Source organism: Carcharodon carcharias, chromosome 33 (assembly GCF_017639515.1).
Source record: "Carcharodon carcharias isolate sCarCar2 chromosome 33, sCarCar2.pri, whole genome shotgun sequence".
NCBI lineage: Eukaryota > Metazoa > Chordata > Chondrichthyes > Lamniformes > Lamnidae > Carcharodon > Carcharodon carcharias.
The window spans coordinates 10,321,666-10,333,494 of NC_054499.1; the positions used below are offsets into that span (position 1 = coordinate 10,321,666).

Sequence of the window (11,829 nt, forward strand, 5' to 3'; positions counted from 1 at the left end):
ACACACCTATATACACACATAGACACACGCTCTCACACACACATACACACACACACTCACACACATACTCACACTCACACACACACTCACACTCACACACACACTCACATTCACACACACCTATATACACACATAGACACGCGCTCTCACACACACATACTCACACACACACAATCACACACACAATCACAGACACTCACCCTCACACTCACACACACACACACACTCACTGACACAGACACACACACACACTCAGTCACACACACACTCGCACACACACCCACACTCACACACACTCACGCACACACCCTCACACTCACCCACACACACACACACACTCATACACATGCACATACACACACAAACACGCAGACACACAAAACACATGCACACACTCACACACACACTCAGACTCACACACACACTCACATTCACACACACATACACACACACACATACTCACACACACACTCACACACACACACACTCTCTCACACATACACACACATACGCTCACACACACACACACACTCACACACACACACACACACTCACACACGCACACTCACACACACTCACATTCACACACACACTCAGACTCACATACACACTCACATTCACACACACACTCAGACTCACATACACACTCACATTCACACACACTTATATACACACACACACATACTCACACACACACACTCACACACAAACACCCACACACACACTCACACACTCACACTCACGCACACACTCACACTCACACACTCACTGACACACACACACTCACACTTACACACCCTCTCGCACACACACTCGCACACGCACTCACACACACAGAATCACACACACACTCACACACACAATCACACAAACTCAAAAACACACCCACACACACACTCACACACACACACACACACTCTCACAGACACACACACCCTCACACTCACCCACACACACGCACCCACATGCACACTCACATACACACTCACACTCACACAGAATCACACACACACATACACACTCACACACACACTCACACCCTCTCACTCACCCACACACACACACCCACACACACACACTCACACACCCACACGCACACTCACATACACACTCACACACAGAATCACACAGACACTCACACACACTCACACACACACACTGACTCACACCCTCACACTCACCCACACACACACACTCACACACACACACATTCACACACACACACACACACACACACACTCACACTCACACACACACTCACACACACACACACTCACATTCACACACACCTATATACACACATAGACACACGCTTTCACACACACATACTCACACACACACACTCACACACACACTCACACTCACACATACACACTCACACTCACACACACACTCACATTCACACACACCTATATACACACATAGACACACGCTCTCACACACATACTCACACGCACACAATCACACACACAATCACAGACACTCACCCTCACACTCACACACACACACACTCACTGACACAGACACACACACACACTCACACACTCAGTCACACACACACTCGCACACACACCCACACTCACACACACTCACGCACACACCTTCACACTCACCCACACACACACACACACATACACATGCACATACACACACAAACACGCAGACACACAAAACACATGCACACACTCACACACACAAAATCAAAAACACACACACACATGCTCACACACACTCACAAACATAGACACACAAATAAATGTAAAACGCTAATATATACACACACACACACACACACACACACCAATAAAGACACACGCACAAAGACACAGCTGCCAATTCTAAGTTATGATTCCGGATTAAGCACCATCGCTCTCTCGCTGAACTTATCCCAACACAGCCCGATACCTCGGGCCCTTCGCCTCCACAATTCCGGAAACTGTGGGGAAGCCCTTTCCCCCTGACCGTTCGCAGTGGCCTGGGCATCAACCCTGATCCCTGCCCCTTGATAACCAGACTAAAACCCCGCGGGGGTCAGCGGAACATTCCCATGGGAAAACTCAAAACTCTGTTCGCTCTGTCTTCCAGCTGCTGCTCTCAGGGAGCTCCAGAACCTCAAAGTGCTGGATATCCCCAGCATCAGTTTCTCCCACCCTGAGGAATCGGAGGCTTTCGGTAGGTTGACTCGTCTCTGCCCTGCTCTTGTCCTGCAGTAAAGAGGGAATTGACAGAAACTTAGCCGGTGGGAATATACTGGGGAGGGGGAGGGAGGGAGGGGGGTTGGGGGTGACTTATTTAAACTGTCGCATCTGGGAATCGGGTAGAACGGTGGTTTAACTCTCTGCTGGGTATTGACAGCAGTGCAGAGTGAAATTGGGTTAAGACAGAGCCATTGTCGACTCAAAGCACCACCTGTTTTCTCTCTCCAACGAGGCTACCAGACCTGCTGAGTGTTTCCAGCGCTTCCCTGTGTTTAATGTAAGACTCGCATTGTACCCAACGCATCATTTTCCCCCAACAGACGGATTCGCTTCAAATATTCCTGCACAGAGCAAGCGGGTCATTCCCCCACATATTACATAGGATTCCACAGGATACACCATTCAGAAACCGGCCATTCAGCCCAGCCAATCCCTGGTGGTGTTTATGGTTCACTCGAGGCTCCCCCCCCCCCCCCTCATTTTCCCTCATCCGAATCTATCAACGTAACCCTCGATTCCCTCCTCCCTCATCCGCTCGTCTGGCTTCCCCTCAAACGTATCCACACTATTCACCTCAACCACACCCCCTCTGTGGTAGCGAGTCCCATATTCCCACCTCTCTCTGGGGTAAAGAGGTTTCTCCTGAAATCCCTACTGGGTTTATCAGTGACTGTCTTTTAAACTGACGGTCCCTAGTCATGCACCCCCTGGCAAGAGGGTACATTCTCCCTGTGTGTCCCACTCGAACAAAGCCTTTCATCATTTTAAAAGCACCGCCCACCACCACCCCCCCTCCACCCCCCTACCCCTTCACAGGAGGACCAACCTTTCCAAACGGTTCCAAATTTCCGACCATTTCGGGGAAACAAGGAGCTGAATAGATGTGAATCTGTGCTGAGTACAGGGGGAAATCAAAACTTGCATTTGTATAGCACCTTTCACGGCCGCCGGACGCCTCAAAGCGCTTTGCAGCCAACGTCGTCACCGGTAGACGTGTCAGCTCAATTGCGCACTGCAAGATCCCACAAGCAGCCCTGCCATAACAGCCGAGTATCTCTTTTTAATTCACTCATGGGGACGTGAACATCATCTGGCTGGACCAGCGTTTATTGCCCATCCCTAATTACCCTTGTTCAGGGGCCACTTAAGAGCCAACTGCGCTGTGGGTCTGGAGTCACATGTAGGCCAGACCGGGTCAGGACAGCAGATTTCCCTCCCCTAAAGGGGACGTTAGTGAACCAGATTGGGGTTTTTTTTTTATAACAATGGTTTCGCAGTAATTATTCCACTTTTAATTCCAGATTTTCACCCAATTCAAATTCCGCTATCTGCCATGGTGGGATTTGAACCTGGGTCCTCCAGGAAATTTGCAATGGCAAGTTGGTGGGGGGTGGGTGGGGGGGTTGGAAATCACTGGATTATTAGTTGACAATGCCACTGCGCCATTGGTTGAGGGGTAAACGCTGGCCGGAGGAATGCTTGGGGATTAGCTCCGCTGTTCGGCTTTGGAGTGGGCGCCAATGGGATTGTCTCATGCCCGCCCGAGCAGTCAGCGGGCAAGACCCCAGTTTAGTTTCACGGCAATTTCAACAGCACAGCAGCCCCCACCCCGGACGAAGCGCTGGGGGGTGGGGGTGGGGGGGTGGGGGGGTCGGTGGGGGGACACCAGCCTCGACTTTTGTGCTGGAGGCCCAGAGAGCAGGAGGTGAACCCCAGACCTTCCCCGTTCAGTGGCGAGCACTTACCCGCTGAGCCAGGGACATGGGGAGGGGGTGGGTGTGTGGAGGAGGGTGGGGGGTGGGGGGGGAGTGGGGGTGGGGGTGAGTGGTAGCAGGTGGGTAACCCGCCGCCTGCCTGCGTCCATCCTGATTAGGCCCAAGGTGGGAAGGCCCCTTCCACAGCGCCTCCCAAACCCGGGGCACCCACCTCCGCGGGTGTACCCGCGCCACACGGGACTGCAGCGCTTCAAGAAGGCGGCTCACCACCAGCTTCTCAAGGGGCATTTAGGGACGGGCAACAAACATTGGCCTAGCTGGTGGCGCCAAACACCCCACGATAGAATGTTATTTTTAAAAAGCATAACTCCCCTGTTGTGGTATTTAGTAGGGGGAGTGGAGGCACAGTGGTATTGTCACTGGGCCATTTCTCCAGAAGCCGTGGGTGATGCTCTGGGGGCCTGGGTACAAGTCCCACCATGGCAGACCGTGAACATTGTCTTTAATAAAAGTCTGGAATTAAAAGTCTATCATGAGAGCATAATATTTTTCCGGCTTATTGTAAAGTAGGTTTATGGGGGTAAATAGTTAGGGCCGTGTGTTTGTGTGTGTGTGCATGTGTATGTGTGCATGTGTGTGCGTGTGCGTGTGTGCATGAGTGCGTGTGCACGTGTGTGTGTGTGTGTGTGTACATGTGCGTGCGCGTGTGCATTTGTGTGTGTGTGTGCGTTTGTGTGTGCCTGCGTGTGTGTGTGCGTGTGTGTGTGTTTGTATGTGTGTGTGTGTGTGTGTGTGCGTGTGTGTGTGTGCGTGTGTGCGTGTGTGTGTGCATGTGTGTGTATGCATGTGTGTGTGTGTGCGTGTGTGTATATGCGCACCTGCGTGTGCGTGTGTGTGTGTGTGTGCCTGCGTGCGTGTGTGATTTAATTCCATTTTGTAGCCAAGCAGCCTGCAAGTTGATGTTATCTAAAGAAGTAAGGTGTAAAAGTGTCTTTGAAATGCTAAGTAGGTAAACATAGTTGGGGTCTTTGCACTTTTAGATAGATGAAGGGGGATTTGGATTTCAAAGGGATCTCAGTCTATTTGCAACCACCCAGATAAGCAAGGCTAAGGAATGTGTTTATTTTTCCCAAGGGTTACTGACAATATATAGTGACAACATGAAAGATATATATTATGAAAAAGGTAAAGTTCCAAAGCCATATGGAAAGAATGGAATTTACATATTAAAAAGGGAGAATCATATATAAAGGAGAATGAGGCTATGAGTCAGGGGAAGGCATTGTGAGATCTAACAGAAGTGTGTGAAAAAGCTTCAATGAAGCCTCCAGTATTTGTACATAAGTCTGCTGTCTACTGAAACTGAAGCTGGAGAAAGCCATTTGGAAGTCCATTGTCCAGGGTATTGTGTTAATTTGCTGGATCTGATTAAAATCTAAAATTTATTTTTGGACCATTTCCTTTAAGGGGCGGGGTGGGGGGGGGGCTGGTTACTAAGGTAATTAGGAATTTTAGGAGTTCCTATGGTTGTAGTTTGTAGTCTTACGCACGTGCTTGAAATCTTTCCTTTTGTTAATAAATATTTTAATTTAGTTTTAAAAAATCTCTAAAAGTCTTGGTGGACTTATTACTTCTGAATTCAGCACAAGCACCTGGAAATAAAATGCAAATTGCAAAACTATTGTGATAGCGCGACCAAGTTTCTATTGTGGATTTGATTAGCAGCACACATCATCTACCGCATTGTAACAGAGTCTAATGGTGACCATGAAACCATTGATGATTGTTGTGAAAACCCATCTGGTTCACTAATGTCCTTTAGGGAAGGAAACCTACCATCCTTACCTGGTCTGGCCTACATGTGACAGCAATGTGGTTGGTTCTTAAATGCCCTCTGAACAAGGGCAATTAGGGATAGGCAATATATGCTGGCCTAGTCAGTGATGCCCACATCCCATGAACAAATTTAAAAAAATCATGATGCCACATGGTGTGGCTGTGAATAAAGTATAGGGGAAGAAATTCAACAGATACGCCCGGGTGTCGAATGAGGGGGTAAATGATGATGAATAAAAAAGAGACATGTTATCTAATGGTGAGAGCTCTGAGATGCAGAGGGATCTGGGTGTCCTAATGCATGAATCGCAAAAGGTTAGGATGCAGGTGTTATGACCGGTGCAGTTGGTGAAGCGGAGTTATTTTTAAAATCCCAGAGGGAAACTTTAAGCAACTGTCATAACCTATAATTTTAAGTGTTTTGTTTGAGTTGTGACTCTAAATCCAGGAATCAGACCACCAGTTCTTGGGGTTTTACATTAAGCTAAATGAATAATTTTATTAATTTACACAGGTTAAAATATATATACACATGGCTACAAGTTACTATCATAACTTATAACCAACTCCCAAACTAATCTCCATTAAGGCAATAGCAACCCGTAGACTTAACCAAAAACGAAAGCATTTTCACCTTACGAATTCAAAATGAGGTTCTTTTCACTTTGGTTCCTGTGGAGCCAGTTGGAGGCTTAACTTTTGATCTCACATTGCCTCTGCTCTGCACACCCAGAACAGTTGTCTTGTTATACCTACCGCTCCCATTGAATGTTAGTTCCCATTGTATCAACAACCTCTGAACTAAACCCCTCTAACAATAAAACCCCTTTCATAATACCAATTTTATTAGTAGCTTGGTAGCTTCTAGATAGGTATCATTCTTCACCCCATGTGCAAACACTATTTCTCTTGCTTATGAAAACTAGTACACATCAAAGCACCCAGACTAGCCGGCTTTAATCCAAGTAAGACACACCCACAGACTTAACTCCTATTTTAGATATAAGCCTTTCCCAGTAATATTATATATATTAATAGCTTCATGAGAGCAGGTGAAGCAAGAAGTTAGCAAAGCTAATAGAATGTTATTGTGCATTGTGAGGTGGATTGAATACAAGAGTAGGGAGGTTATGCTTCAGTTGCACAGAGCATTGGTGAGACCAAACCTGGGGTACTTTGTACAGTATTGGTCTCCTTATTTAAGGAAGGATGCAAATGAGTTAGAGGCAGTTCAGAGAAGGCTGAATAACACTGTTCAGTAGCAGCCGGAGGTTTAACCGAAATGAAGTGAAGAATAAAGTCAGTAAAGTTGAGGCTGAAGGCAATTAGAGCGTCATTAAGTTAAATTAGGAAATGAGGGGAAAAAAAATGAGTGTTGGGTTTGAGTGGTTCGTAGCTCAGCTTCAAGTCTTCTTTTTCCAGCTCACGTTCTTGGCTCCCTTGTGAAACTGGAAGAGTTGCACCTCTGTAACAGTGATGGGACCATCACTGCTGCCGCTCCACTAACTCAGCAGTTACAGAACCTGCAATGCCTCAGGGTTCTTGCCATCACCAAGACTTTGGACGATCAGAGTTTGGTGAAGCTGGGTGAGTCACCCCGTCACAGTAAATTAAGGCAGTCTGTTGGTGTGGGTGAGGGGCCGGAGGTGGGCTATAACAACAACTTGCGTTTATGTAGCGCCTTTAACGTAGTGAAGAACCCCCCCCCCCCCTCCGAGATGCCTCCTCAAAGTTTATATTAGAATAAAGGTCATGGTATGGGGAGGGGTGAGATATTGGCATGGATGGAAGATTGGCTAGCTAACAGGGTGCAGAGAGTAGGCATAAATCATTTTCTGGTTGGTAGAATGTGATGAATGGTGTCCCATGGGAAACAGGGCTGGAGCCTCAACTTGTACCTGTTTATATAAATGATTTGGATGAAGGGACTGTTGGTATGGTCGCTAAATTTGCTGATGGCCCAAAGATAGTTAGGTAAGTAAGATGTGAAGAGGACATACGGAAGCCACAAAAGGATATGGATGGGTCAGGTGAGTGGGCAACGACCTGGCGAGTGGAGTATAATGTGAGAAAATGTGAGGTTGTCCATTTTGGCAGGACAAATAAAAGCGAAGCATATTCTCTAAAGAGTGAGAGGTTGCAGAGGGATCTGGGTGTCCTAGTGCATGAATCGCAAAAGGCTGGAATGCGGGTGCAGCAAGTAATTTAGAAAGTTAATAGAATGTTATTGTTTATTGCGAGGGGAATTGAATACAAGAGTAGGGAGGTTATGCTTCAGTTATACAGGGCATTGGTGAGACCACATCTCGAGTACTATGTACAGTATTGGTCTCCTTGTTTAAAGAAATGGGTTAGAAGCAGTTCAGAGAAGGTTTACTTGACTAATACCAGGAATGGGTGGGTTGTCTTATGGGGAAAGGCTGGACAGGTTAGGATTGTATGCGCTGGAGTTTAAAAGAATAAGAGGCGACTTGATTGAAGATTCTCCTACAAGAGGAAATATCCTTTCTACATCCAGCCTGTCAAGGCTCCTCAGGATCTCAATGATATTGGATACGATGGTTCCCAATATCCAGCTCAACGCGTAAGACTGGGAGCCGGGAGACACACTGCACAAAGGCTTTGAAGGTGTCTGGCTGGGGCTTCAGTTGGTTGGTGTAAATTCGAGACGTGTTCAGCTCCCTCAGCTCATTTGTGCTGCCCAACGTCTGGAAAAGCCCCCTCCATCCAAGGTCGCCGAGGTCCTCGTTCAAGCTCAGGCTCGGCTTATTATCATTGAGACCCTGCAGAGTCTTGACAGGGTGGGTGTGAAGAGGGTGTTTCCTTCTTGTGGGAGAATCTAGAATTGGGGGGGGTGCGGGTGGGGGTCACTGTTCAAAAATAAGAGGTCGCTCAGTTGGGACAGAGATGATGAAAATAGTTTTCTCTCAGAGGGTTGTGAGAATTTGGAATTCCCTTCCCCAAGAGGTGATCGAGGTAGAACGCTCGAATATCTTTAAGGCAGACGTAGCTAGATTCTTGATAAGCAAGGGGTGGGGGGTGAAAGGTTACTGGGGGTGGGCAGGAATATGAGGTTAAAATTGGACTGGCCATGTTGTATTGAATGGTTGAGCAGGAGCGGAGGGCTCCTAAGTCCTATGTTCGTATCAAACAAAATTCAACCCCAGACATGTTAGGTTGCATTGGGAACAGGTGACCATGAAAATCTTGGTCAGTGAGGTAGCTTTAAAGGAACATCTTAAAGGAGGGGAGAGGGAGAGAGAGAGAGAGAGAGAGGGGGCGGGGTACAGGCTTAAGGAGGGAATTCCAGAGTTGAGGGCCCCCAGCAACTGAAGGCACAGCCGCCCACGGTGGATCGAATAAAATCTGTGATGTGCAAGATTCCAGAACTGGAGGAGCGCAGAGATCTCAGAGAGTTTAGGGCTGGAGGAGATTAAGGAGATAAGGTGGGGGGTGGAGGGAGGGGGTGGGGGGGTGGGTGGGTGGAGGGGGGGTGCGTGCGGTGCAATGGCCATAGAGGGATTTGAAAACAAAAATGCGGGTTTTAAAATAATTGAGGTGTTGCTGGACCTGGAGCCAGAGAGCGCAAGTATCCCCATGAGACAAGCACGTTCCATTTTTTGCTTTGTGATTGAGTTAAAACGTAAATTCCTAGCGGGCTGTTCTGGGACGTGTTAAAGTTCAATGCCAGCTTGTCTCTCACTGGTTGCCTCCCTTTCCTTTCCATAGCTATGGTGGCCAGAAGTGGTCATCTCTCGAGGCTCCACAAGCTGAACCTGAGCTTGAACGAGGATCTCAGCGACCTTGGATGGAGGGAGTTTTTCCAGACGTTGAGCAACACGAATGAGCTGAGGGAGCTGAACATATCTCGAATTTACACCAACCAACTGAAGCCCCAGCCGGACACCTTCAAGGCTTTTGTGCAGTGTGTCTCCCGGCTCCCAGCCTTAGTGACCGTCTACATGCTGAGCTGGATGTTGGACGTCATGGATTTCAATATGTTCAACGTCATGAAGGAGAACCACCCTCAGTCTAGATGTCTGCGCCTGCTGTGGCAATGGACTCTCCCGTTCACGCCAATTGTGCAGGCCGAGGGGTAGAGATGAGCATCGGAAGGGGGCTGGAGAGGGTAGCTGCCTCCCTGCTACCCCACCCCCCACTCCTCCCCCTCCCCCTCTCCGGTTGGGGAGTCTAGAGCTAGGGTCTCAGGACTTAAGATGAAGAGAAGGGATAAGAGGATCGGGCGGGAAGGTGGAGTCGAGGGAGAACCTCGGCCACGATCATATTGAATGGTGGAGCAGGCTCGAGGGGCCGAATGGGCTCCTCCTGCTCCTCTTTCTTATGATATTAAGACCGATCAGGTTAAGGATAGAACTACCCAATCATGGTCCCGTTGTTGATTTTGTGGGACCGCTTTTGTTAGGCATTTTGGGTGAAGGGTTAAGAACAGGCCTCACGTTGTTTGACATCATAATGTGGTACAGCACTAAATGAGGCTATTTGGCCCCTTCAAAACTGTGCTAGCTCTTTTCTGGCTTCTCATCCCCTTGCTCTTTAATTGCTCTGCAAATGTTTGTCCCTTCAAGTATCTATCCAATTTCCTTTAGAGCATTTTTTAATTCTTTAACAGGATGTGGGCATCGCTGGCTGGGCTAGTATTTACTGTCCATCCCTAATTGCCCCTTGAGAAGGTGGTAGTGAGCTGCCTTCTTGAACCGCTGCAGTCCATGTGGTGTAGGTACACCCACAGCGCTGTTAGGGAGGATGTTCCAGGATTTTGACCCAGCGACAGTGAAGGAACGGCCGATATATTTCCAAGTCAGGATGGTGAGGGGCTTGGAGGGGAACTTCCAGGTGGTGGTGTTCCCCATGTGTCTGCTGCCCTTGTCCTTCTAGACGGTCGGGGGTTTGGAAGGTGCTGTCGAAGGAGACTTGGTTAGTTGCTGCAGTGCATCTTGTAGATGGTACATACTGCTGCTACTGTGCATTGTGATGGAGGGAGTGGATGTTGAAGGTGATGGATGGAGTGTCGCTCAAGTAGGCTGCTTTGTCCTGGATGGTGTTGAGTGTCTTGAGTGTTGTTGGAGCTGCACTCATTCAGGAAAGTGGGGAGTATCCCATCACGCTCCTGACTTGTGCCTTCCAGATGGTGGACAGGTTTTGGGGAGTCAGGAGGTGAGTTACTCCCTGCAGAATTCCCAGCCTCTGACCTGCTCTTGTAGCCACAGTATTTATATGGCTGGTCCAGTTCAGTTTCTGGTCAATGGTAACCCCCAGGATGTTGATAGTGGGGGATTCAGTGATGGTAATGCCATTGAACGTCAGGGACTAATGGTTAGATTCTCTCTTGTTGGAGATGGTCATTGCCTGACACTTGTGTGGCGTGAATGTTACTTGCCACTTGTCAGCCCAAGTCTGAATATTGTCCAGGTCTTGCTGCATTTGGACATGGACTGCTTCAGTATCTGAAGAGTCGTGAATGGTACTGAAGACTGTACAATCATCAGCGAACATCCCCACATCTGACCTGATGATGAAAGCAAGGTCATTGATAAAGAAGATAACAGTGGTTGGGCCTAGGTCACCACCCAGAGGACCTCCTGCAGTGATGACCTTGGGGTTGAGCGACCACTGAATCTGCTTCGAGTCTCCTTCACTGGGTAAATCGGAGGGTCTAATGACAGCTGGAGAAACCCCGTTGCAAAGTCTGTGTGTGATGAGCAGGATGGAGTGATGGTGGACAGGGTGGAGAGGAGGGTGTTAGACCTCCCCCTGCTCAGGGTCCCTCAGTGACTGCGGTGGAAGGCAGGTGAACACTTTAAATAAGGAAAACCGCTCCTGAGAAACCGGGAGCAACTGGAACGTTCTCACCCTCCCAGATTCCACAATCGCTCCGAATCAGTTCAGAAACAGGAGGACAGACACCTGGTTATGTTGAAGACACCTCCTTTGATCAGCTTATTCACTGATTCCGTCAATATGCTCGGCTGACTCAGTTTCAATTCATTTTAACCTGGTTTAAGTTAAATAAGACCCCATACTCCGAGATTCACTCTCTAAACCTCTCCGCCTCTCTCTCC

The 11,829-nt window shown here is 48.3% G+C and overlaps 1 protein-coding gene across 1 annotated transcript in view; it reads left to right on the top strand.

Moving 5' to 3' along the window:
• Nucleotides 1-10,452, top strand: part of LOC121272388 (baculoviral IAP repeat-containing protein 1-like) — a 57,066-nt gene extending 46,614 nt beyond the window's left edge. The window contains exons 13-15 of the mRNA XM_041179055.1: nucleotides 2,086-2,172; nucleotides 7,172-7,336; nucleotides 9,479-10,452. Coding sequence (XP_041034989.1) covers nucleotides 2,086-2,172; nucleotides 7,172-7,336; nucleotides 9,479-9,849 — 623 coding nt within the window. The 3' untranslated portion in view covers nucleotides 9,850-10,452. The remainder of the gene's footprint in view (nucleotides 1-2,085; nucleotides 2,173-7,171; nucleotides 7,337-9,478) is intronic.
• The last annotated feature ends 1,377 nt before the right edge of the window (nucleotides 10,453-11,829 follow it).